Here is a 25,079-nt window from a genome sequence, read left to right on the forward strand (position 1 = left end):
GGTGCCAGCTGGAGGGGGTGCACCCGACCTTCCAGCAGCACAGGCTCCGGTCCCCAGCTCAGACACGTTTGCCTTTTTAAAGCCCCCTCTGCCTCATGCCAGCCAATGAGGACAGGCTGGGGCAGGGCTGGTCCCATGCTTCCCTCAGCCCAGGGGGAGGGAAGGGGGTGTGCTCCGAGCAAGCCCTCCCCAAAGACTCCTCCTTGAGCTCAGAAATCTCCCAAATTGCTGCTGGTGCTCCCAGGTGACCCACAGTGAGGGGGCGTGTGAGGCAAGCCTGCTCTCAGAGCCTGCCACGTGCAGGCGGCTGCGTTTTCAGATATCAAGATGAGCTCCAGCTCCTCATCTCTACCTCCCTGGGTCCCTCGGGCTTCCTCCAAACAAACTTTGGACCAACTTAACAAAGAAAACAGCAGCTCTGAGTCCTCCACAGGTCTTAGCCCAGCCGATCCCATTTCTCAGGCCAAGTTCATTTGTCACCCCAGCAAAATAAAACGGCCCTAGGGGTGTCTCTTTGGCCCTCACAGACCCAGCCAGAGGCAGAAGGCTACTTTTTTTTTTTTTGCCGTACGCGGGCCTCTCACTGCTGTGGCCTCTCCCGTTGCGGAGCACAGGCTCCGGACGCGCAGGCTCAGTGGCCATGGCTCACGGGCCCAGCCGCTCCGCGGCATGTGGGATCTTCCCGGACCGGGGCACGAACACGTGTCCCCTGCATCGGCAGGCGGACTCTCAACCACTGCACCACCAGCGAAGCCCAAAAGGCTACTTTTTAAGAAATCTCATTGGTCCCAACCCCATGCAGCTCAGCATCAATTATCCTGACCAAGAAAGCCCCACTTGTCATCCCTCTGGAAGGCAAGAGGGAAAACTGGAGGATCACAGCTAGGGCTTCCACTTGGCTGAGGGGGCAGGGATTCCGGTTTCAAGGCCAGGATGAGAAGTCAGCAGGCTCTGGTGATGGAGACAAGGAGGAAACCTCAGCTCATGCTCCTCAGGGATCCTGTGCTTGGTGACAGGCACTTCTTGGCAGGCTGATGGGCCAAAGGCGGTTATTTCCTGGGCCAGGCTGTGGGTAGGAGTGGAGAGCACCAAACCCCTTTTCTTGGCAAAAGTGAAAGCCAGCATTTGTAGTGCTGATTTTTTTTTTTTCTTGTCTCCCAGCCCATTACATTTTCAAAACCAGCTCTGAGTCCTAGATGGAAAACCTTATTGGTGCATAGCACGGGTGCATTCTGTGAAGCCATCCCAGGTCCAGCTAGCCACAGAGAACCCAAAAGGAATTGCTACCTTGGCCCCAGAGAAGAAGGAGGGGCTCGGGGGAGGAATGTTCACACCTGAGATGCAGGACAAGGAAAGAGGGCCAGCGGAAGCTTTCACTGCAGACAGATTGTTTGAGGAGGTGCACGCACTCCTGGCCCTGAAGGAGGCTGGGAAGCGGGCTGTGGCCCAGGTCCCTTGGTATTTTCAGTGGGCAATGAATCAGTGCGCCCCACCTGCAGAGCCTCTGCAAAGCCTCTGCCACCTGCCTCGACTTGTAAGTCGCCGTGTCCATCTGCAGCTTTCTGTCCCTCCTTTCCATCATCCATCACTCGACACATGAATGCAGCTGCTCTGACAGTTTTACAAGCCAGACAGAAGCCCCTGCAGGAAGGGCCCTCTCTGATACCTGCTTCCTAAGTCAGTTTCCTTCAGGGCAGACGAAAACAGCTGTGGCCATTGTTGCGGGTGATCTATCTCTCCCTACAGAGCTGGTGATGTTGTGAGAAGGGGGCCCTCGGAACCCTCTCCCGTTGTCTGTGACCCTCCAGCCTCCTTTTCCCTTGCCCTGGAATGTGGACCGTTAACCCTATTGTGGCCGGACAACTGCCTTTTTGCCCTGGATTTCGGAGAGGGCACTTCTGATGTCTGGATTCCTTGAGCTGGCGGGACTGATGCTGGAGCCCCACCTGCTGTTGGGATCTGCCGCTCAGCCACAGGAAACGGAGACCGTGGGGACCGTCCTTGGAATACTTCTGCCACCTGCTGGAGCCGGAAGGAGAAGCCAACGATCAGAGGATGGCAAAGCTCAGGATTTCATTTCATTTTATTGTTGTCATTTTATTTGAAACTGAAGTAATGTTTAAAGAGAGAGCGAGAGGTAGAGAGAAGAAGAAGGAGGAGGAGAACGAAAAGAAGGATCCAGTGGACTTGAACTTCTAAATTATCTCCATCCTTTTGAATTAACTCTCTGCCAAGGTATAGCCACGCTTTTCACAAAATGGCTCAGAGAGAACCTGCTGTGATGCCATCTGCTTTTTCACTTAACACTAATTCAGTTTTATATTGATTCAGTCCACAAACTTGTCATTGTTCAGAGCTAGACAACACTCCCCAGAGTTAAACCCTCAGGGCTTTAGCTGACTTCTGTTGTGGGTAGTTTAGGTTATTTCCGATGCTCCTCTATCCTCGGTAGGGATGCGATGCTATGAACATCCTTGGACAAAGTCATTTTTTGAATTAAGCTTTATATTTTGGGGTCATTGTAAATTCACATGCACTTGTAAGAATTAATACAGAGAAAATTCCCTGTTCCCTTTGCCCAGTGTCTCTCAATGGTAACGTCTTGCAAGAACCAGGATACTAACATTGATACAATCCACCAGTCTTATTCAGATTTCCCCAGTGTTATTTGTACATGTGTGTGTGTGTGTGTGTGTGTTTCTATGCAACTTTATCACGTGTTGGTTCAAGTAAACACCATCACAGTCAAGACAAAAACAACTCTGACTACAAAGATCCCCCCCATTGCCCTTTTATAAGCATACCCTTCCCCTTCACTCCTAACCTATGGTACCACTAATATGGTCTCTATTTCTACAATTCTGTCACTTCAAATAAATATGTTATATAAATGGAATCAGTCATGATGTAACCTTTTAGGACTGGCTTTTTTCACTCAGCATCATTCCCTGGAGATTCATCTGAGTTGTTGCATGTGTCAGCAATTTTTTCCTTTTTATTGCTGAGTAGTATTCCACAAAGTATTTTATTTTAACTGTAGGGTTATTTCAGAAGTGAATTCTGCGTCTGAGAGGATAAACAGTCCCCAGGCCCATGAGCCACATACAAGTGGGCATGTGCCTTAGTTTGCTAGGGCTGCTGAAACAAAGTACCACAGATTGGGTAGCTTAAACAACAGAAATGTATTGTCTCGTAGTTTCTGGAGGCTGAAGTCTGAGATCAAAGTGTTGGCAGGGTTGGTTCCTTCTGAGGGCTGCGAGGAAGAGTCTGTTCCGTGCCACTCCCCTAGCTTCTAGGGGCTTGCTGGCAATCTTTGGCATTCCTTGGTTTGCAGAAGCTTTGCCCCGATCTCTACCTTCATCTTCACATGGCATCCTCCCTGTGTGCACATCTGTGTCCTAATTCCGCCTTCCTTTTTTTCTTCTTTTTTTGCGGCACGTGGGCCTCTCACTGTTGTGGACTCTCCCGTTGCGGAGCACAGGCTCCGGACGCGCAGGCTCAGCGGCCGTGGCTCATGGGCCCAGCCGCTCCGCAGCATGTGGGATCTTCCCAGACCGGGGCACGAACCCGTGTCCCCTGCATCGGCAGGCCGACTCTCAACCACTGTGCCACCAGGGAAGCCCTAATTCCGCATTCTTATGAGGACATCAGTCGTATTGGATTAGCGCCCACACTCATGACCTCATCTCAACTAATTACATCTGCAACGACCCTACTTCCAAATAAGGTCACATTCTGAAGTCCTTGGATTCAACATATGAATTTTGGAGGAACACTGTTCAATCCATAACAGCATGTTTCTCCACAAGGCTGCCAACCCTGGGTTTGGGCTGTTAATTTTTTTTTAATTGAATTTATTTATATATTTGGCCATACCACGTGACATGCAGGATCTTAGTTCCCCGATCAGGGATCAAACCCAGGCACTCTGCAGTGGAAGTGTGGAGTCTTTTTTTTTTTTTTTTTTTTTGCGGTATGCGGGCCTCTCACTGTCGTGGCCTCTCCCGTTGCGGAGCACAGGCTCCGGATGCGCAGGCCCAGCGGCCATGGCTCACGGGCCCAGCCGCTCCGCGGCATATGGGATCCTCCCAGATCGGGGCACGAACCCGTATCCCCTGCATCGGCAGGCGGACTCTCAACCACTGCGCCACCAGGGAGGCCCGAAGTGTGGAGTCTTAACCACTGGACCGCCAGGGAAGTCCCTTAAACTGAATTTATTTATTTATTTATTTTAAAAAAACATTTATTTATTTGGTTGCACCGGGTCTTAGTTGCTGCAGGCAGGCTCCTTAGTTGTGGCTCCAGGGCTCCTTAGTTGCAGCTTGCCAGCTCCTTAGTTATGGCATGCAAACTCTTAGTTGCAGCCTGCATGTGGGATCCAGTTCCCCGACCAGTGATCGAACCCAGGCCTGCTGCACTGGGAGCATGGAGTTCTATCCACTGTGGCACCAGGGAAGTCCCCCTATTGAATTTTTTAAAAAATAAATTTATTTATTTATTTACTTATGGCTGCGTTGGGTGTTCGTTGCTGCGCACGGTCTTTCTCTAGTTGTGGTGAGCAGGGGCTACTCTTCGTTGTGGTGTGCGGGCTTCTCATTGCGGTGGCTTCTCTTGTTGTGGAGCACGGGCTCTAGGCACGCAGGCTTCAGTAGTTGTGGCACGTGGGCTCAGTAGTTGTGGCTCACGGGCTCTAGAGCGCAGGCTCAGTAATTGTGGCACACAGGCTTAGTTGCTCAGAGGCATGTGGGATCTTCCTGGACCAGGGCCCGAACCCGTGTCCCCTGCATTGGCCAGCAGATTCTTAACCACTGCGCCACCAGGGAAGTTCCCCCCCGACCATATTGAATTTAATACTTTAGTAGTTGCACCTAAATTTCTAGCAAGGCTGTTTTTCTATGTGATGACTTACTGGGTTTTGTTTCTACCAAGCTGCCTGTTTATAAGTCCACTTGTCAAACATTTAATGAAGCAAGGCCTCCTATCAGGCACGATGAATTCATACACGCTCCCCACCAAGGAGCTCTGGTACCAGGGAAGGAATAAATTCTTCACCCAAATAACTCTAATGCCAGGTAGAAAGTGATTGGTGCCACTAGGAAATCTTCAGATACATTCTTTAAACAGGATAAAGTGTTATGGGCCTTTAGAGAAGAGAACAGTCTCTTCCCCCTGGGGTGGTTCTGGGAAGATGTGGCATTTGGACCAGACTCTGAAGGACAGGCCAGATTTGGAAGGTAAGTTCTTAATGCTCGTCTGACTACTCGGGATTGTAGAATGTTTGATCTGAAAGGGACCTCAAAGGTAAGTTAGTTTCACGCTCTACTTGGTTCCCAAGCTCCTGGTCTCTAATTCATGGAAACTGAGGACTCTTATTAGCTGCAGTTTTTGTTTGTTTGTTTGTTTTTGCGGTACGCGGGCCTCTCACTGTTGTGGCCTCTCCCGTTGCGGAGCACAGGCTCCAGACGCGCAGGCTCAGCGGCCATGGCTCACGGGCCCAGCCGCTCCGTGGCATGTGGGATCTTCCCGGACCGGGGCACAAACCCGTGTCCCCTGCATTGGCAGGCGGACTCTCAACCACTGCGCCACCAGGGAAGCCCTAGGCATCTGCTTTGAATGAACTGGAGATGACCCACTCATGTTGTTTCCTCCAAATTAACTCATTTTGGTGTAGACTTCAGAAATGGATTTTCCGTGCATTTGAACTTCTTATAAATGGGTCATCAATTCAGAAGGCCATAGCTCAGAGACTGTCATTTTAAAAATTAGGCTTGGGCATGTCCACGCCCATGAAATTACACAAGGGAGCACAGGACATCCCTCCTTAGTTAGCTCTTAGTATCAGAATGTGCTTGACACTGTACCACCCCAGCAGATGACAGAAATTAACTGCATGCAAAGCAGATCAAATACTGTGATTACCATTCATGAGTCTCATTGTATATTTGATGCTCATTAAAGCAGACTGCACCCTTAAAATAAGAGTATACAGAAATCACAGTACGTCCATACACAATGGATGCTAGGTAGCTGGCAAAATGAATGGGACTATAAGAAACAAGAGGGTACAAAATATTGTTAAGCAAAAACAGCGAAGTGCCAAACATTCTCCACTTATGGGGAAAAGGCTATCTCTACATACACACAAGTATCCATATGTGTGCACTTACACATGAACAGCACTTTTCTGGAGGGACATACTTAGTAGTGGCTTCCTCTGGGGTAGAGGCATTGAAGGTTTGGGGTGGGAGACACACTTTTTGTTCTAAGCCTTTGTATTGTTTGAATTTATTACTGTGTATATATACAGTATTGCCTTTTTAATTAAAATGTTTTTTAAGTGTAACTTACACTTAAAAAAACATGTTACCAGTTTTATATATCAGTGCCCTGCCTTAAGATTTTGTGTGAAAATATAAAGATTATGTTGCCAAAGAAGCTTGACAAATGCTGAGCTAGTCTAATTGCCTCCTGCTGCAGATGGGGAGCTGGAGACCAGAGAGGCTCTTTTTCTGCCCAGGCTCTTTCTGTCTGGAGAAAAGGCACTCAATTTTCTCTAAGTTTTTTATTCAGAGGAAAAAAAAGGCAATGCTTATCATAAAGGAGCTTACTGCTACGGGAGGAATTTATAAGACATCTGGAGGGAGGGGATGTTGGGGACTGCCTGCTTGCAGGATGACTCAAATCCTAAAATGCCACCCAGTCATCTTCATGTGAGGCCACCTTGAGACTGTCACCCCTGTCCCCTGCTTTCTTAGGAACATAAATCTTACCTCCCTCATTTGCAGTGGACTACTCTAATCAAGAAGATTCCAATCAGGACTTCCCTGGTAGCGCAGTGGTTAAGAATCTGCCTGCCAATGCAGGGGACATGGATTTGAGCCCTGGTCCAGGAAGATCCCACATGCCGTGGTGCAACTAAGCCCGTACGCCACAACTACCGAGTCCATGTGCCTCAACTACTGAAGCCCGCTTGCTTAGAGCCCGTGCTCCACAACAAGAGAAACCACTGCAGTGAGAAGCCCTCACACTGCAACGAAGAGTAGCCCCCACTCACCGCAACTAGAGAAAGCCCGCGCGCAGCAACGAAGACCCAACACAGCCAAAAATAATTAATTAATTAATTAATTAATTAATAATAAAAAAGAATATTCCAGTCAATTACACCACAATAAAGCTGAAATTTTTTTAATTAAATTATTTTTAAAGATTATTCCTAACACAGGAAATTTCTGGTACTGGAGAGATGTTCAATAAATATTTACTGAATGAATGTAATCATCATGGAACCTGTAACTAATCAGGAGGGCTAATTTTTAGATGATTACTTTAAAACGTTAGAAAAAGCAAACAAAAGCTAAGCATAAAAGTATAAAAGACAATCAACTATGATAAGAAAGACAAAAAAGACCATTTCTTTGTCATGTAAGACATTTATTTTGGTTACAGTTTTAGTGTTTTAACACTGATTTGTGATAGAACAGACATTAAAGTTACTTGTTTTTAAACCAATTTAATACCTTCCCCTTTTCTGTCCAGAAAATTCACACTTTCACAATCCAATTGCCCTAAAAGCTGACAGGAGGTAAGTAACGTTTCCAAACAATCTGCTCTCCCAACCGGAGATGGCCTCTCTCTCCAATCAGGATAAAATCTTGACTTGGAAGGACCATCATTGTTGGCTCTTCAGTGATTTTTGTGCAGGTTTTATGACAGAAAATTTCCTGCGAGAAAAGCTAATATATTCACATTTTAAGATCAGTGCTTATTTCGATTAAAACATCAGCATCTTATCATTAGCTTGACACAAAAGGCGCCAACGTTCCGTTTCCAAGCGTCCATCACCACAGGTGGAACACAACGCCACCTGCTGGTCATCATGTGGTTACACACCCTATAATTTCCAGATGGCGGTCAATATCAATGCGGATTCTTAAAGAACCCTAGGGTGTCAGAGCCAAAAGGGACCTTAGAGGTCTTCAAGTTGAGTCCCCTTGCTTGACAGATGGTGATCTCTGCTCTCCAGCTCACTCAGAGTGGCAGGGAAACAGACCAGCCTGCGAAAGGTGTACTGCTTTAGAATCTAGAAGAAAACTGTTTGGTGCTCTCATCTGGCCTGGATGGGGGTTTGCTAGTCAAAGACAGAGATCAGGTCAGAGGAGGGTGTAAGAGGCGCCCTGAGTTCCTATCCCATCACTTCCCAGGGCAGAAAGCTACCCAGAAACAGCTTTCCACGCACAGCTGGGCATGTGTGGGCTCAAACAATAGAATTTGATTTTGAGGAGCTACATCTCGCGAAGTCAATACAGCGTTGCTGGGACCAAAGACTATCAAGAAAACCCAAGTTATCAGCCAAAAAGTAGCCCCAAAGTGAAGGCATTAATTCTCCCCATGGCCTTTTCTCCAACATACCCCTAACAAAGGGTCCTTCAAGAGATCCTGGTCAGCTGGCCTAAGTAGCTGTGGCTGTCCTGTGCAGGGACCACTGCCTGGGCGTGGGAGGGGGACCCCCGCCCCAGCTCCTGGGCCTCTTCCGGAAGTGGAGCAGAAAGCTCTGACTTAGGGATGCTACATGTTTCCTAGAAGAAGAGCCACACATTCTAACCCGGTTGGGGACCCACGCTTTTTACTTCCTTGTCCTAGAGCAGAGTCCCGCCGCCCCCAGCACCACAGCTCGAACAGCTGTCCTCTGGCCACAAAGCTAACTGGCTCTTGTGCACACAAGCTGGGTCACGGACATGCCCAGGGGCTCATTTCTTGAGGAGTGTAGTATGAGAGAAAGAATTCAGCTTCAGAGAGCAGCCAACCTGAAATCTCGCCTCAGCTCTGCCTTAGAGCTGGGCAGCCCTGAGCACTACACCCCTAACTCACTCTGAACCCCAGTTCCTTTCCTGAAAGGTAACAATACATGAATAAGCCCTACCAAGTTAATAGGTTATTGTGAGGATCAAGACAGATTAAGTGCGAGAGTTATCTGAGCACTGTGAGGGACACAGGGGAGAGGGTGGCCGTTTCACTTAGGTGGGTCTATTGGGGCAGCCTCGTAGCTGAAAAAGAAGACAGATAGTTTGTTCGGGGCTGCTGAGGTCACAAAGCAAAGGGGACATCCAGGCTGCAGAGGTGCTGCTTCTGCCAAGACAGAGACCATTACACCTGGGTGTGAAGCCCGAGCCACACCTGCTTCTCCTCAACCTAGCTGGAAGCTTCTGGTCCACTCTGGAAAAGGCACATTCCCCACCTCCATACAGTAATAACGCTGCCTGAATTGAAACTTAAAACTGAATTTTAAATATTCAGCAAAAGTCCCTGATATTTCCTTTCAGGTAAGACTCCTTTGCAGATCCTTGCAAGTGATCCTACCACCAAGTCAGGCTTCTGGGAGCTTGATACACCCACCAGAACAACACCCTGCATATATTTGGTGCTCAAAAAAAAAAAAAAGTTTAATTCCACAAACTTTTATCAGACATCTATGTGCTAAGCGCCGGGGGCAGAGCTGAGGACCACCTCTCTGCCATTAGGGAACCTGAAGATGAGAGCACTGCATCGCTCGCCCTGATGACAATCAGGTCAAGTGCTAACAAGACTGGGTTCAAAACAAAACTCCCATATTCTGACAAATGTGCGCACACGCACATGTGTGTGAGTGCTTGTGCGTTCCGACATCATCCTAAAAAAGTCCTTACAAGGGCTGTTCCTTTCTGTTTGTTCTACCACCAGTACAGGCTCCGTTTGGACGTTCCGCCATGTTTCCTTTCTGCCTGGTTGAGTCACTTTTGCTGCCGAGGCTCCTGGACCTTTTCTGGCAACAGAGAGCTGTAAGAACTACCTGTGAGTGGGCAGGATGTGAGCCTGGGCCTGTTCATCCCCTTGCTTGTCCAGCCACTGGCTGTGTTGCTCTCTCTCTCTCTCTCTCTCTCACACACACACACACACACACACACAGATACGCACACGTGTGCACGTGCACGCACGTGCTATAATTGGCCAACTTCCTCCTCCTGTTCTTGGAATAGTAACCGAGACAAAAAGCAGTGAGCACGAGTGGCTTGGGATCGCCAACACTATAATTCAGGACGAAACCCTTGTAATTCTCCCAATGGTGGGGTTTTTAAATAGGCTGGACTTCAACACCCTGTTTTCTAAAAAAGAAAAATAAAACCCTGCCCAAGACAGCGCTCTTCTAACCGACCAAGTGACCTCTGAGAGCCGGGTACCCCAAACAGGTGGATTCTGAACTCAAGCCTTCCAAGGAGTCACATTTTTCAAACAATTAATTTAGGAGAGTCCTCCAGGGGCATGTATTTGCCCACTCAAAGGCTTCTTTGTTTCGGTATCTTTAATCCTAAGGAAATCATTAAAATGCAGTCTCTTCATGGGAATTTCCACCCACGGACAACTGACACTGAGTCAACTTCAGACCTCACGACGTGCCTCTGCCTACGAGCAGGGTGTGGGGACAGGGGAGACAGACACGGTGTGGGGAGAGGGGCCCACGTTTGCATAGTTCCTTTACAGGGCTGGGGTCCCCACTCAGGAGAGGGCCCAGGGGTGAAGGGTGGGGAGGCGGGGAGGGGCCCCTTTGAGCATCTCAGGCCTTACACTTCCACACACCTCTTGCCCTGGGTCATCCAGGAGAAGCACGCCCGTCACAGGCCTGCGCCCCCTCTGTGCCCCCTCCTCAGGGTGAGGACATCATAAATTGTAGGCACCAGGGAGCAGGAATGCCCTCCTCAACAAGCTTCTTTATATGCTCCCCAGGGGGAAAGTGGCCCAGGGCTGTGTTGGGACAGACTTGTGGGCAAGTGCCTGGTGATGCTGGGAGCAGGGTACACTGTGTTTCCTAAACATGGCAGCTTGGGACGCCACAACCAGGGCGCCTCCCTCCATCCGACCTCGAGAGAAGAGGCAGTGAGGGCGCCCTAGAGTTTCAATTTCCCCTCCTTGACTAGTCTGTCATTGAGCTGGCAGAGCTGGGCCAGGAAACCATCGTTGGGGCCGATCTCACGGTTCTGCCGGACGATGCTCAGGGCAGACTTGACATCCATCTTCTGACGCATCATGAGATACGCGATGACGAGAGTCGGGGAGCGGCTGTAACCCTCACGGCAGTGGACGAGCACTTGGCCTGTGAAAGATGGGGACACAGTGAGCTGGGGCCGTCCCGTCACACCTCGACTCCGGTCAAAACCCTTCCAGGAAATACAAATGAAAATTATAACGCGAGGCCGCTGTGTGCCCACCAGAATGACTACGATGAAAAAGATAAATACAAAACACACAGCATTAGTGAGGATGTGGAGCAGCTAGGACTTTGATCTGTGGCTCGGGGACGGGGTGTGAACGGGCGCACAGCTTCGGAAAGCCATGTGGCAGGATCTACTCAAGCTGAACACGTGCGTTCCCCAGGGCCTGGCAGTTCCATCCCAGACCCATGGCTGGCAGGAATGCACGCACACATCTGCTAAAAGACTGCAGGCAGCACTGTTCACAGTAGCCCCAAGCTGGAAACTCCCAAAGGCCCGTCAACGGCAGAGTAGAGAAATACTAAGTATGAGCAATCTCCAACTTCCCAGATACAACATGGAGGAAACACACAAACAGGATGTGTATGATCCCATAGGGCAGAAGAGCCAGGGGACTCCCCTGGTGGTCCAGTGGTTAGGACTCCGCGCTGCCACTGCAGGGGAACTAAGATCCCGCATGCCACAAAGTGTGGCCAAGAACAAAAACAAAACTTTAACAACAACAAAAAGCCAGCAAAACTGAACTATGCTGTTAGAAGTCTGGATACTGGTCTGCGAGGTGGGAGATGTGACGCTGGGAGGGAATACGCAGGGGGGTTTCTGGGGTGCTGGTCATGCTTTGTTTCTTGATCTGGGGGCTGGTACATGGGTGTGTCCAGAGCACTGATACACTGTGATATGGGTACTTCTCTACGTGAGTCTTCTATTTCAAGCAAAAGCAACATATGACGACCACCCAAGTGTCCATCAACAGGTAAATGGATAAACAAACTGTGGTATGTCCATCCAACAGAAGACTACTCAGCATTAAAAGGGCATTCCTGATACGTGCAACAGTGCGGAAGAAACTCAAAATAACTCTGCTGAGTGAAAGAGGCCAGACCAAAAATGCGGACATACCGTGCAACTTCATTTATATGAAAGTCTACAAAATGTACACTAATGTCTCATGATAGAAAGCAGATCAGTGGTTGCTTAGGAACAGAGGGAAGAGAGGGGTGGAAGGGAGAGGTCACAAAGGGACATGAGGGAAATCTGCGGGGTGATGGATAAGCTCATGAGCTTGGTTGTGGTCATGGCTTCACAGAGGTATACATATGTCAAAACTTACCAAACTCAACTATGTGTAGTTTACTGAATGTCAATTATGCCGCAACAAAGCCATTTAAAAAATAAAAGGTACGTGCGTGTCAAATAAAAACACAAGAAATCAAAACAAGCACACAAACAGGGCTTCCCTGGCGGCGCAGTGGTTGAGAGTCCGCCTGCCGATGCAGGGGACACGGGTTCGTGCCCCGGTCTGGGAGGATCCCACATGCCGCGGAGCGGCTGGGCCCGTGAGCCATGGCCGCTGAGCCTGCGCGTCCGGAGCCTGCGCTCCGCAACGGGAGAGGCCACAACAGTGAGAGGCCCGCGTACCGCAAAACAAACAAACAAACAAAAACACACAAACAAAAACACCCTCTCGTGGTCCCCCAAATGTCCCACGAGGCTCTACTAAATCTGCCCCTCCCCCCGCCACTGACGTAATCCCCTCCTCCCTCTCCTCCCTCCCTCCAGCCGGCCGGCAACACAAGCCCGCTCCCCATACTCCTTCATCCCCTCTCCCTGCTTTGGTCCCCCCACCCCGTGACGGGCCACATATCTTTTTCACTTGTTTGCTGTCATCTTCCCCCAAAACATAAGCTCCACGAGAGCAGGGATGTCCATCTGTTTTGCTCCCTGCTGCACCCCCAGCATTGGGTGAAGGAAGGAAGGGATGGTCAGGAGAGGTCAGAGACACTGTCAACAAGGTTCTTGTAGCCTGAGCTACAGAGAAGCCTCGGCTTCTCTTATCCCCACCCCCTCCTCACACAGAGTGCTCAGTTCAGGTCCTTGTCACCTCCCATCTCTGCCCCCTCACCTCCACACTGAGCTCTCGCTCTATCTTCACCACCACCACCCCACACTCCAGCTGGAGGGGGCTTTATAAAATATAATCGTGACCTGCCATCATTAGCCGGGGAGTCTAGTTCCCAAGGTGTGACTTACCAGGCTAACCGCCCATGGCCCCGACACCTTTCCAGGCTTTTTCTCACCTCTGTGCCTTTGCACATGTTGTTTCGTCTACCTGGAACATCCTCTCCCTCTTGGCTACTTGGCAAACTCCTGCTCATACCTTAAGACCCCAGCTAAAGTATTTCCTTTGTCAGCATCGGGACTTAGAACCCAAATCTTTGAAGTCATGTGAATCTGGGTTTAAATTTTAACTTGCTGGTTGTGATGGTTAACCTTGTCAACTTGGCTTGTCTATGATGCCCACTTGCTTGGTGAAACACTAGTCTCGAAGAGATTTTGTAGATGTAATGAATATCTCCCGTCAGTTGACTTTAAATAAAGGAGATCACCCTTGATAAGGTGGGTGGGCCTCATCCAATCAGTTAAAGATCTTAAGAACAAAAAACTGAGGCTTCCTGGAGAAGGAATTCTACCTCCAGAAGTCCTGCCCGAGTTTCCAGCTACCGGTCTGCCTGACAGATTTCAGATTTGCCAGCCCCTATGATTACGTGAACCAATTCTCTGAAATAAATAATAGCTATATTCTATTGGTTCTGTTTTTCTGGAGAACCCTGGCCAATACACTGGTTATTACTCTATGACCCACCTAAGCCCACTGTGCCTCAGTTTCCTTGTCTGTGCTAATAGTACTCATGGCACAAGGTGGTTGGAAGATTAAAGGAAGCAACACGTAAAACCCGTAGGCTAGGGACTTACCTGGGAGCGCAGTGGTTAAGAATCTGCCTGCCAATGCAGGGGATACGGGTTCGATCCCTGGTCCGGGAAGATCCCACATGCCGCGGAGCAAATAAGCCCGTGCGCCACAACTACTGAGCCTGTGCTCTAGAGCCCATGAGCCACAACTACTGAGTCCGCGTGCCACAGCTACTGAAGCCTGCGCACCTAGAGCCCATGCTCCACAACGAGAAGCCACCGCAATGAGAAGCTCGCGCACCGCAACGAAGAGTAGCCCCCGCTCGCCACAACTAGAGAAAGCCTGTGCACAGCCACGAAGACCCAATGCAGCGAAATAAATTAATTTAAAAAAAAAAAGACTTAGGCTTGTGCCTGGCAGATGGGGACATTCAATAATAAATATTAGCCAACACTATGAGTCCTCTGCTGGCACCTGGTACATCCTCTTCTACAGCAGCCTGGCTCTGTGTTAGTGTCGGCCACGCAAAGACCGACCCTCCTCTGCCAGAGTGTGAGTTCCTTAAGGGTAAGGACTGTGGGGTGCTGATTTTAGATGCCCTACAATCTCCAGCATACAGTAGGTGCTCAATAAATATTTGCTGACCAGTTGAGTGAATGAATACCCACCAACACCTCTACACGGGCATTATTCTGAAGGAAATCTGCTGGCTCAGAATCAAACAGAGTGTCTTCCGTTCCCATTACCCTATCCCCCAAACATAACCCTATTTTCCCAATGCTGATGAGCAGGAACGGGGAGTCCTCCACTTTCCTGCCCATTCACTCTCTGGCCAGTGGACCCAAAGTATTCAGAGTGGGGCTTTCCCTGCCCCCGCCCTGGCAACAGGACCCTCTGGAGGGAAGCTGCCTCACCACCTGGAACCAGGAACGGACTCAGCATGCCCAGGGCTCATAGAGCCAGTGCGGAAGGGGAGGGTTCAAAGCCTATCCTTCCAGGCCCCGCCCAGATGCCACTTCCTCCACGAAGCCTCCCTTGATCTTCCCAGATGGAAGTGACTGCTTCCTTCTCTGAGTGCCCCTGGCCTCTCCCCTCCTCTCCCCTCTCCAAAGTGACGGGACCCCAGCTCCCCCGAGCCCGGCACAGTGTTGGGGGCCAGCGCATTTCTGTTGACTCACTTGGCCAGTCAATCCTGCAAGCATTTACACTGGGCATTAGAACCCTTGGAATTCCTTTTTGTCACTGGTTCAGTAATCCAGTGTGCCTGCTATGTGCCTGATCTACGTCAGGTGCTAGGGAGAGCAGACAAGGGACACAGCAGACCCAGCCTGAGGGCAGGCTTCATGGAAGAGAGGACACTATGCCCAGTACTCAAGCACGAGGTGGAGTCTGCCAGAGGACAGGGCAGGGAGAGGCAGAGAGAGCCTTCCAGACTAATGACCCAACCCACGCGGGCTAAGGCAGGAGGTCACACAAAGTCAGGGTATGTTCCTAGTTGTATGGAAAGAGGAAACCATCAGAGGGCTCTAAGTTCCCTGAATGGATGACCCGTCAATACACAGGAAGAGCGAAATCCATCCCCTTAACTGGGCCCCTCGTTCTCGTCTATACAGGAGCTCAGAGCAGCCGCAGAGGAGGTGAGTAAGGTGTACAAGGCAGTGGAGGACCACGAAGGGCCTGATGATAAAGTCTGCAGATTCCCCAGACAATAAAACTTCTCTTCTGGGCCCCAAACGTGTGCTAACCAGCGGCTAGTAAACTCTGTTCCCTGGAAATCATTCCAGTGGGGAGGCTGCTGGGACAAGAAGCATCAGGGTAGCAGAGACAGGCTAGAATCAGGAGAACAGGGCTGATGACGCCTCAGTGGGGGTCACTCCCCCTGGGAAGGTTTGGGGTGGGGGGGAAGAGGCTGGAGGAAGCGGCGGGAAGGTAAAGGCAGTTGCTGAGAGAAACAAGCTAAAAGCAGAAAGGGCAAGCGGCCCAGCCTGCTCAGCTGCTGTCTACCCTCTGGCCTTCTAGGATTTCTCTCTGGCACGCCTCGCCCGACTGCCAGCACCTCAGCAGTTCTGCTTCAGTCTTACCTTATATTTGGGAGTTGCAGGAAGCATTTAAAAACTGGGCCAAAGTTTGCTGACTTTGGGCCTAAGCCGATCATGACTGCCCCCCCTCCCCCTGCCAGGTATTCATGTGACCCAGCTGTAGCCAGTGAGATGTGAGGTGGGATCCACTGGGGGGTTTCTAGGGAATGTTTCACTTTCTCTTAAGAAAAGAGAGAAACATGAGGAAGAGAGGGCTGCCTCATCTTTTGCTGCACTTTGTCCTGTTGGGAGGTGGTAACCAGATCTGCCTCAGCCATCTTGGGACCATCAGGGGAGTCCCCAACACTAAGGGTGGCAGAAGAGTCCTGAAGCCACCACAGAGCTGCTGAATCAACAAGCCCTGGAGCCCCTTCGCCTCAGAATTTCTTATCACGGAAAATAATAGATCTTCATTATTGCAGCTATCTGAATGGGGGGAGGGGCTGGCAACTGACTCTCAGCCAAGGTCAGATGAAACACAAGGACCCCGGGGCTGCCGCTGTGTGATGGGTTTGTACATTTTGTGTAATGTGAAGCCACCTGATGGGCAGCCAGGTGAGCAGAGAGAGACCCGAAGCTCTCAGTCATTCAACACAAGAGACAGGAAACCACCGATTTTCCAAGAAGAGGCCTGTCGTGGGCCTGTTTTCTAGAGAAAGTCCAGTCCAAGGTGCCTCCCATAGTTTCCTGGGTGGCAGGTCCCTTACCGTTCTTCTGAGCCAGGGCCTGGTCGATGAAGTCTGCCGCCTTTTCAAAGTAGGCGCTGAGGTTGAACTCCTGTGTGTCATTGGCCCTGATGCCCAGGTAGGTGATGCCAGAGTCCTTGTAGAAGTTGGCACTGGTATTGACGTGCATGAAGGACCTGCCCTCAGCCGCATTCAGGACATGGGTGATGCCCAGTTTCTGCAGCTTGGGGATGTCTTGAGCCACAGACCTGGACAGGAGACAGAAGCAGGGGGGTGATCAACTGACCACCTGGCAGCCCTCGGGGGAGAAAGATGGAGAAGATCCTAAGCCTCTTGGCCCAGCAAGGACCCTCCATGCTCCGGCCCCTGACTACTTCTCCAACCCCAGCTTATGACCCTCTGCCCTCACTCCAGCCAGATCTAATGACCCGCCCCAAACAGTCTGGGCATTTTCATGCCCGTGCTGTTCCTTCTGCCTGGAATGCCCTTCTCCACCATCTTCATGGAAATGTACCCTCTCATTTCTCACCACCCTTGGCAGTATTTCCAATCTCTCCTCCATTCAGCATTGTGCTCCCTATACTGTGGTGGTGGTATCACCACGGGGCTAAAATGGGCTCTGGAGCCAGACTGCCCGAGTCTGATTCCAGCCCGGCCACTTACCAGCCAGACAACCTTGAACAAGCCACTAAACCTTTCTGTGCCTCAGTTTCCCTATCTGTAAAATGAGGGTGATAACAGTACCTACTGTTAGGTACTGTTAGGAGTTGTTTTGAGTGTCAAATGAGCTGTTCTATAGACAGAACCTGACACCATGGTCATTGCCACTATCCTAATGCTTGATTGTGCTTATTTGTTTAGATGTCCAGGCTGTGAGCTCCTTGAGGGAGGAACCACGCCTACTTCATGTCTGTATGCCCAGCACGTGCTATGGAACCTGGCACACAGTAGGTGCTGAATATGTGGTGAATCAGTGAAGAATGAAATCAGCACATCCCAGGCAGCCTTCTTCCTTGGATTCTAAAGTGCAGCAGCCCCCTCCCATCCCCCAGAGGGATCTTTTCTACCATAGTCCACTAGCCACGTCTCTGAAGCTCTCTTGGGTGAGTAAGCACTTGGGGAGCAAGTGGCCTCAACAGAACTCTGGGGGTTACAAAACATTCGATCTGAATAGTCAAAGGGCTCCTTTATTTCGTCTCACAACAACGTCCCAATTCAAACAGCAGTTTATACTTCACAGAACGCCTTCTCCTGCATGATCTTGTTTTCCTGTCACAGCAGCCCGGGGAGGAAGGACAGAGCTTAAGCTCTGGCCCGACATGACAGTGGAAGGATGTGCATATGCTCACATGGGCTGCTGCGCAGAAGGGCTGGGAGAAGGCCTCCTTTCTCCTGACGCCAGCCCTGCTGTCTTCCTCCTCACCCTGCCTCTCATGCCCATATCAACTGCAAATCTCAAGAGGCAGAAAACGTGGCTCATCCAGGCTCCTCTCTGCCCTGTGAGCCCTGATCAGGAGCCCTGATTTTCTTAAGGCGCTCCCAACTGCGGGGGTTGGGGGGGGATCGGTACTCAGTCCATCCTCCCTGCTGAGAGCCCCCCACACCCCTGGCTATGTCAAGGGCAGATTTACTTGAGGGCAGATTTACTTGTTCACAACCTTAGTTTTCACTTGGGAAGTAGTGACAGCCCAATGTGCCAAGCCACCCAAGAGAGCAGGTTTCCGAGAAGGCCAAGGCCACTTGCTGCTTGGGTGGCTGGAGAGGGGCTTATCCTCAGAACTTGGCAATTACCGAGGCCTTTGGCTGAGATCCTGGGACCCTGTTTTAGCTATCACGACACTGCACACAATTGTAAAGCAGTGGCTCATTAAAAAGGCACTAACATAAAAACTAACTTTGAAGAGTCACTACCATTCATCTTCCTTCTCTAAGTCAACATTCAACAACTTGACCATTATCATTGTCATCAATACTGTGAATACTTGTTCAACATCTGTCACACAGTGATGCTCCAAGTGGTGAATGAGTGATGGATGGATGAGACCAGCCCCCATGAGGCCCAGCCTGCCTTCCAGACCCCCTAGCTCCGTGATGACCCCCATTTCTGTGGCAGTCCTTGGCAGACTAAGCATCAGGTCCTAGGCCAGGACCTGGGATACAGACATGAGCAAGACATTGACCCTAACCTCACAATCCCTAAAGTGCTCGGCCATCATTTCTTCCTGTGTAAAAGGAGAGAACCGGATTAGACATGCAGTCCCTGGGCCCATGGAGCTTAGGGCCTTGGTAACTGGGTCTCAAAAAATCCAATCTGCACCCTCCCACGGCTGTACAGGCGTGGGAATCTATTTTTTTGCTTTTGGCTGGTATTTCAGCACCTCTCTGAATGGTTAACACTGGTTTTCTCCTGCTGCTGAGAAATTCTTACTGGTAGTTTGACCATGAGAAAATCAATCAGTGATAAATAATAAATGCATTTCCTGGTGGTGAGAAGGTCGGCAGCCTTTACTAAGTGATGGCTCAGGTCCTTGGGGGGGGGGTATCATTGGATCGTTCTAGAATTCTAGATAAATCAAACCCTAACTGGAAGGCAGGGGGAGGAGCGAGGAAGTCCGGGCCCATGTCTCTGGACCCCTAGTTTGCGATATTTCAATTCCCACATCTGGGCCTGCCCGGCCGGGAAAGTTCCACGCCCGAATTGTGACGTCATCCCGTTGCCATGGCAGCGGAGGCAGACATTCCGCGGTGACCTCACTGCAGAACCAGGCAGCTGTCACATGACGAGCGGGCCGGAGACCGGCCGGGGGACAGAGGGCCACCTGTTAAGTGAACCTGGTAGCCCCGACACCGCCCAAGGCCGAGCCCCTAGAGGGCTGTGGCTTCGGGCCTGACTCCGGGCTGCCTGAGCTGCGCCCGGGTCTCCGCCACCCAGCGAAGGGAAGAACAGAGCTGGGGCGGGGCGGGGTTCAGCCCCTCCGCCCTAAGCGTGAGGGTGGGCGGTGACTCCAGCCCCCGCCCAGCCCCCGCCTTGGCTTCCGGAGGAACGACCCCGCCCTGGCTCCCCCCACCCGCGCCCGCCGACGCCCACCGCCCTCGGGTGGGCGGGGCACCCCGGGGAGGGGCCGTTGGGGTGTCTCGGGGCTCGGGAGCAGCGACTCACGCGTTGCCCACGTAGATCCTGGGGGTGACCTCGTTGCAGGGCTGGCTCGGGAGGCTGTAGCAGCCGCTGCCGTCCGACAGCAGGTCGTTGAGATCCTGCACCGAGAGCTCAAACGGGCCCGACATGGCGGCGGCCGGGCCCTGCACGCCGGGGTAGCAGCAAGCTAAGGGAGAGCGGCCGGGTCAGCTGGGCGGGGGCTCCGGAGCCGGGACCCGCCCCGTCCCGCCCCGGAGGCGGGCCCGCCGGGCACGGGAAGCGGCGGAGCGCGGGCGGCGAGGCGCGCTCCGCTCCCGGGAAGTCTGCGCGCCGCCAGGCGCCAGGCGGACGCGGGGGCAGACCTCTGGGCCTGAGTTTGGGGGCTGAGATGCCGCTACTCCGGAGTTTTGGGGGATCCTCTTTCCACCCCCCGTTAAGGCGTGGAAGTGCAGTAACTTCACTGGACTAAATGCAGGGCGCAATAAAAGTTTCTCTTGACCGGGGTACACCCTAGTGTCGCTGAATTTTCTCAGGATTACAGGGACACCCGGGTTCCGTTTGTGAGCTCTGCCTGCTGCGGACCAGCAGCGTTGGCATCACCCGGGAGCTGGTCAGAAATGCAGAATCTCCGCCCCAGCGCAGACCTGCTGAGTGAGAACGTGCATTTTATACGCCCCGCTGGGGATCCCTACGGAGGTTAAAGTTTGAGAAGCCCAACTCGGGGACACATTTCTTCCAGCCTTCAGTGAGAGTTGGCATCGTGCTTAAAGCTTGGGCTCTATGCAAGCAAGCATGGCATTCTGGCCCTGGGCAATGACAACCTCTCTGAGCCCGTTTACTGAAAAAAATGAGGGTAATAACAGCACCTAACTCCTAGGGTTGTTTGAAAGATTAACATGCCAGGAAAGCGCCCAGCTCTACATAGTGAGCACTGGATAGGCGTTCTCCCTCTCTTGATCAGCAAACGTGTAGCGCACCCACTAGGTGCTACACCCTGTGCTAGTGTGGACATGAATCCCGCTCCTTTGCAGCCCTTCCTGGAGCAGCTGCCAGCCCACTATGAGCCACACGATGTCAGCAACTCATCATTTACTGAGGTCCAACTGCCAGCAAAAGACCGTCTCTGTTCTCCTCCATTGCCATGAAAATGGCAGATCCCCCCACCTCTCCAAAAAGCACCTGTGGTCCTGGGAATTCAGGAAACCCACATCCTGAGCCCAGTTCTGCCACTAACTTGTTCTACAGCAGTTTGGCTGTTGCTCTGGACTTCAGTTTCCTCATCTGCAAAATGAAGAAATTGGATCAAATTAGCATTAAGGTCTTTTACTTCTGCAAACAGCTGTAGTCTCACACCTTCAGGGAAACCATTGCAATGGAGACTAAACTTATAGCCCAAGGTGTGTAACCAAGGCTGGATTTCTCCCCACTCCCACCCCGTGCCTTCCCACCCCTCCCAGACACCACCCCTTTTCCTGATGCTGTTGGTGGTACCTGCATTCCAGACAGCTGGGAAGGCTTCTGAGCCTCCGCCCTCATCTTGACTGGGTTAGCTCTCAAAAGAGAAGCCCAGGGACGGCCAGGCATGCTCTGGGGCTCCTCCTTCTTCCGGGGGACCGGTCCCTGATGTCATAACTGGGTAACTATGGTAACCCGTCATGAGGACAGCTAAGTACCTCACAGAGGAGGCTGGGTGCCTCATTTCTGGAGTGAGACTAGGAAGAGAAGATGAACAAATCCCTGGATTATCTAGCCTACCCTGTAATCGTCTCTAATCATAGTCAGAGCACATCATTCAGGAGGAAACTGGACTTTGACCACTATGTATTTCATAAGAATAGAATACAAACAGGTACGTGGGGCAATTTGAACTGGACACTGCGATTGGGGTTCTGAAAGGGCCCACCTTAGAGATATTGACAGTAAACCAGACCAGTACATGGCTTTGCAAATTTATCTTCCACCAGGGAGTTCATTTGATGAATATGCTCATTTAAACTCTTTAAAGCCAAAGTAAGGTAGACAGAGGATAGGACTTCAGCATCCAGTAGCCAGGCTAGTCGTACTGGGAGAGGGTGGGAGAGAGGTTTCTTTGATTAAATTCAAAGGATATTTATGTCTGTAAATTTTATTTTTCACAGCCCTCACCATTCTCTCATGTCTGCTCAAAACTCTCCAAAAGATGTCAGTTTGGGAAAGTCAACTAAACCAAAATTCCTGAACTGGATTAGTTCAGAATTCAAACTTGTAATGTTTTAATCAGGGCCATTGTCTAGAATGTCTAAGGCTACTAAGAGGACACCTGTGATGTAACATTGCTCTCTTTCCCCCCTCTCTAGTGAAGCCTACTGTTGATACCAAGCCTCCAGTGGTGCACACACCACACATTTTAAAACTGAGCAAACTACAGGTACTTGTTCCTGCCATTATTGATGTTATCTATGTCCTAAAGAGGGCCAGTTTCCCAGAGCCTTCTAAATATCCACCTCACCAAAGATTCCTTCATCCTTCTCCTCCCCATACACACCACCCCTGGATTCCTCAGCTTCTCTCCCAGTCTCCACTGTGGCCCCCAATATGCCCCTTTGGCACAATCCCAGAGGAGGGGGATGCTCAGCCGTTGTGTGATGGAGCATCATGTAGCAATGACGTCACCATGATGGGGTGGGGTTTCTCACCAGGGTGAACAAAAGAAATTCGACAAAATCGAATATGAAAACAAGCAACTGTGTCAGAAAATTGCCAACGCCCACCGTGGCCCCGCCAAGGTGGATTGCTGGAACGAATATTTCTCTAAGAGGTAGTGTTCTTTCTCTTCATTTCATTTTCCAAAAGTCAAAATTGACTTCACCCTTGTTGGGTTTTAGTGCCAGAGGAATACTTAAGGGAAGTTATCTTGAGGGATAACCAAAGAGACCAAGTTAAGGAGAAAGTAAACCACCCCAAACAGGGACCTTTCTCTAGCGTTAAAGGGACTCTTCAGAGTCCTATTCAGAGTTTGTCACAAGAAAGCACTTTTGTAAAATGGTGACCATAGCTGGGACTACAGCACTCTTAAAATTGCTTCTGCAAATATTTCCTGAACTACCATGTGCTAAGCACCAGGACTATAGAGGTGGAATGAGAAGTATATTTCCTAACTCCAAAGAACCCAGTGTCAGGTAAGGGGGACATTTATGTAAATAGCTACGCAGTGTGATCAGGGCTCCAAAGGAGTGTATGCAGGGAAAGAAGAGTGTTGTGTGTGTCTGTGTGTGTGTGTTGGGGCGGGGGGAGTGTCAAGAAGTCTTTCCTAATCCTTGTATTCTGAAATTGAGTTGAAAGCTGAGGGGAGTGAGGTGAACCAAAACTTGTCATCAGCCATTTGTGATTTATCTGTAGGCAAGAACTTCATTCTCTAAACCAGAGATTCTCAATCCTGGTTTCACATAATAATGCCTGGAAAACTTTTGCAAAATGCCAATGCCCAAGCTCCATGCCAGACCCATAAAGTAGAATTTTCTAGTAGGCAGCAGGGCTGAGAACCACTTAATCTGAAAAGGTTTTGCACGTTTCTCAGAGTGTGGTCTGGTTCAACAGGCGTACAGGGCCTCAGGGCTCGGCGGGACAGCTGGTTCCCTGCACTTTGGCAGCCTGGATTTATGACATCACGACTTCATCTCCCCCACTCCCATCCAGGAGGAGAACTTTATTCTTCACACGTCTTGGGATTTTGTATTTTTCAGCTTAAACAGAGAAAAAAGGAACCGGGAGCTAATGAGAATCACCGTGGAAAACCAGGGCATTCTGAAGAGGCTTGGTGATTGCAAACCCCACTATGACCGCAGGTCGTTGGAGTTAGACTGGCAGGCACGTGGGTACTCTGTGATATTCCTGTGCACGCACAGAGTTTGCGTTCAGAGTAGAGCCAATCTCAGGAGAGACCCCTAAGCGGCTGAGGGTGAAATCATGAGAAATGCAACAATCGTTGAGAGAAAAACTACCCAGAGCCTACAAAGCTAACAACAGGAGCAAACCATCCACCAGCTTGGTAGCAAAGTCATTATGTGTCAGCTTCAGAGAATATCTGGTAGCATCTTCCCTCATCCCTTAATTCATTTAGGCTGAATGGACAAGCAAAGGGGATGAGGGTATACAATTCAGTATGTGGTTGGTTTGCTTCATTTAAGAATGGCTCTTCAAGAAGGAAAAAAAAAAGCCATCTGCAGTGCTTTTATAAACTTCCACTCCCTGGCTTTGGTCTGGAAGCCTTTTTAAGCCATCCATAGGATTTAGTACTTCAACTTTTGCATCAGCACCCTGGCATTGACATAAATCTTTCTGATTCTTTTCCTTCAAGAATTCAAGGCGCTATATCAGAAATACAACCAAGTGTCTTCTCTCCTGAGATGAATAGGTATGTCTTCACATGGCTGCTCTTTATTAGAGAACACGGTGATCACAGTTGATGCCAAAGTCTTAAAAACCGTGTAGATGGAGAACGAGGGGCCCAAATAAGGGGTGGATTTTGCTCTTCTGTAATATTGATTGGATATCCAGTCAGGGACTAGAGCTCTGTCTTTGTTTCCTCTCTGCATACAAGTAGGAAATGACTGCCTTTTGGCATCAGCTTTGAGTCTTTACATGAGTCTAAGGGGAAGTGATTTGTTTCAATAAGACATAAACAGGAGGTCTTGTGGCTTTAATATTATGCTAAACTTATATTACAGATCTCTGTCACTGTTCAAAAGTAATATTGTGTTGGCATTTTGTATTATTTCATATTATTAGTAATGACTAAGTTTCCCTGCTCTGCTGCTGCCCCTGGGGAGAAGGATAGATGGACACTCAAGCTTTCCAAAGAACAGTGCTGTATAACTGATGGCTCTCCATTTCTCTCCCTGTCCTCTCCCTGAATACAAGGTTACGCACCATGGAAAAGACAAGAGAAGGCCCTAGGATTTCTTAGCTGCTTAGGATTTCAAGACACTCCTAAGTGGCTGAATGCTCGGTCTTAGGATGCTACAATAAAGTTTGGAATATAAAATGAGTAAGTTACATTTAAAGTACCCACAGGCTTTAAGTCCCATCCCCAAATGGAGACAGAATGGGGCAGGCAGAAGGAAAGATGCAACAAGCATTTTTATGGGGGGCTATGAAAAGTTTTAATGAGAGAGAGAAAGAGACAACTTTTTAAAACATACACCATCACCACCACCCCGGGGGAAAGAATAGGTGGGGTGTGATGATCCAGCCACAAGTTCAGCT

At 50.2% G+C, this 25,079-nt stretch overlaps 2 protein-coding genes across 2 annotated transcripts; one reads left to right on the forward strand and one right to left on the reverse strand.

The window, feature by feature from the left end:
- Positions 1-7,443: 7,443 nt before the first annotated feature.
- On the reverse strand, positions 7,444-20,021 carry DUSP3 (dual specificity phosphatase 3). The gene is made up of 3 exons (XM_060082502.1): positions 19,860-20,021; positions 16,721-16,947; positions 7,444-11,125 (listed from the first exon to the last, which is right to left on the reverse strand). Exons 1-3 carry the CDS (start codon positions 19,982-19,984, stop codon positions 10,920-10,922), a joined length of 558 nt encoding a protein of 185 aa, XP_059938485.1. The 5' UTR covers positions 19,985-20,021; the 3' UTR covers positions 7,444-10,919.
- A 1,539-nt stretch (positions 20,022-21,560) lies between these two features.
- Positions 21,561-24,219, forward strand: CFAP97D1 (CFAP97 domain containing 1). Its single transcript, XM_060082846.1, has 5 exons — positions 21,561-21,684; positions 22,172-22,242; positions 22,514-22,632; positions 23,558-23,681; positions 24,172-24,219. Exons 1-5 carry the CDS (start codon positions 21,561-21,563, stop codon positions 24,217-24,219), a joined length of 486 nt encoding a protein of 161 aa, XP_059938829.1.
- Positions 24,220-25,079: the final 860 nt, after the last annotated feature.

This window comes from Mesoplodon densirostris, chromosome 18 (assembly GCF_025265405.1).
Source record: "Mesoplodon densirostris isolate mMesDen1 chromosome 18, mMesDen1 primary haplotype, whole genome shotgun sequence".
NCBI lineage: Eukaryota > Metazoa > Chordata > Mammalia > Artiodactyla > Ziphiidae > Mesoplodon > Mesoplodon densirostris.

Bases quoted from the DNA above. Each gene is read 5' to 3' on its own strand.
- CFAP97D1 (XM_060082846.1), top strand. From the start codon at position 21,561: ATGAACAAATCCCTGGATTATCTAGCCTACCCTGTAATCGTCTCTAAT. The intron at 21,685-22,171 runs GTACGTGGGGCA...CCCCCTCTCTAG, and splicing joins TAAGAATAGAATACAAACAG to TGAAGCCTACTGTTGATACC. The intron at 23,682-24,171 runs GCACGTGGGTAC...TTTTCCTTCAAG, and splicing joins CGTTGGAGTTAGACTGGCAG to AATTCAAGGCGCTATATCAG.
- DUSP3 (XM_060082502.1), bottom strand. From the start codon at position 19,984: ATGTCGGGCCCGTTTGAGCTCTCGGTGCAGGATCTCAACGACCTGCTG. The intron at 16,948-19,859 runs GTGAGTCGCTGC...TCTCCTGTCCAG, and splicing joins AGGATCTACGTGGGCAACGC to GTCTGTGGCTCAAGACATCC. The intron at 11,126-16,720 runs GTAAGGGACCTG...CATCTTTCACAG, and splicing joins GGCCCTGGCTCAGAAGAACG to GCCAAGTGCTCGTCCACTGC.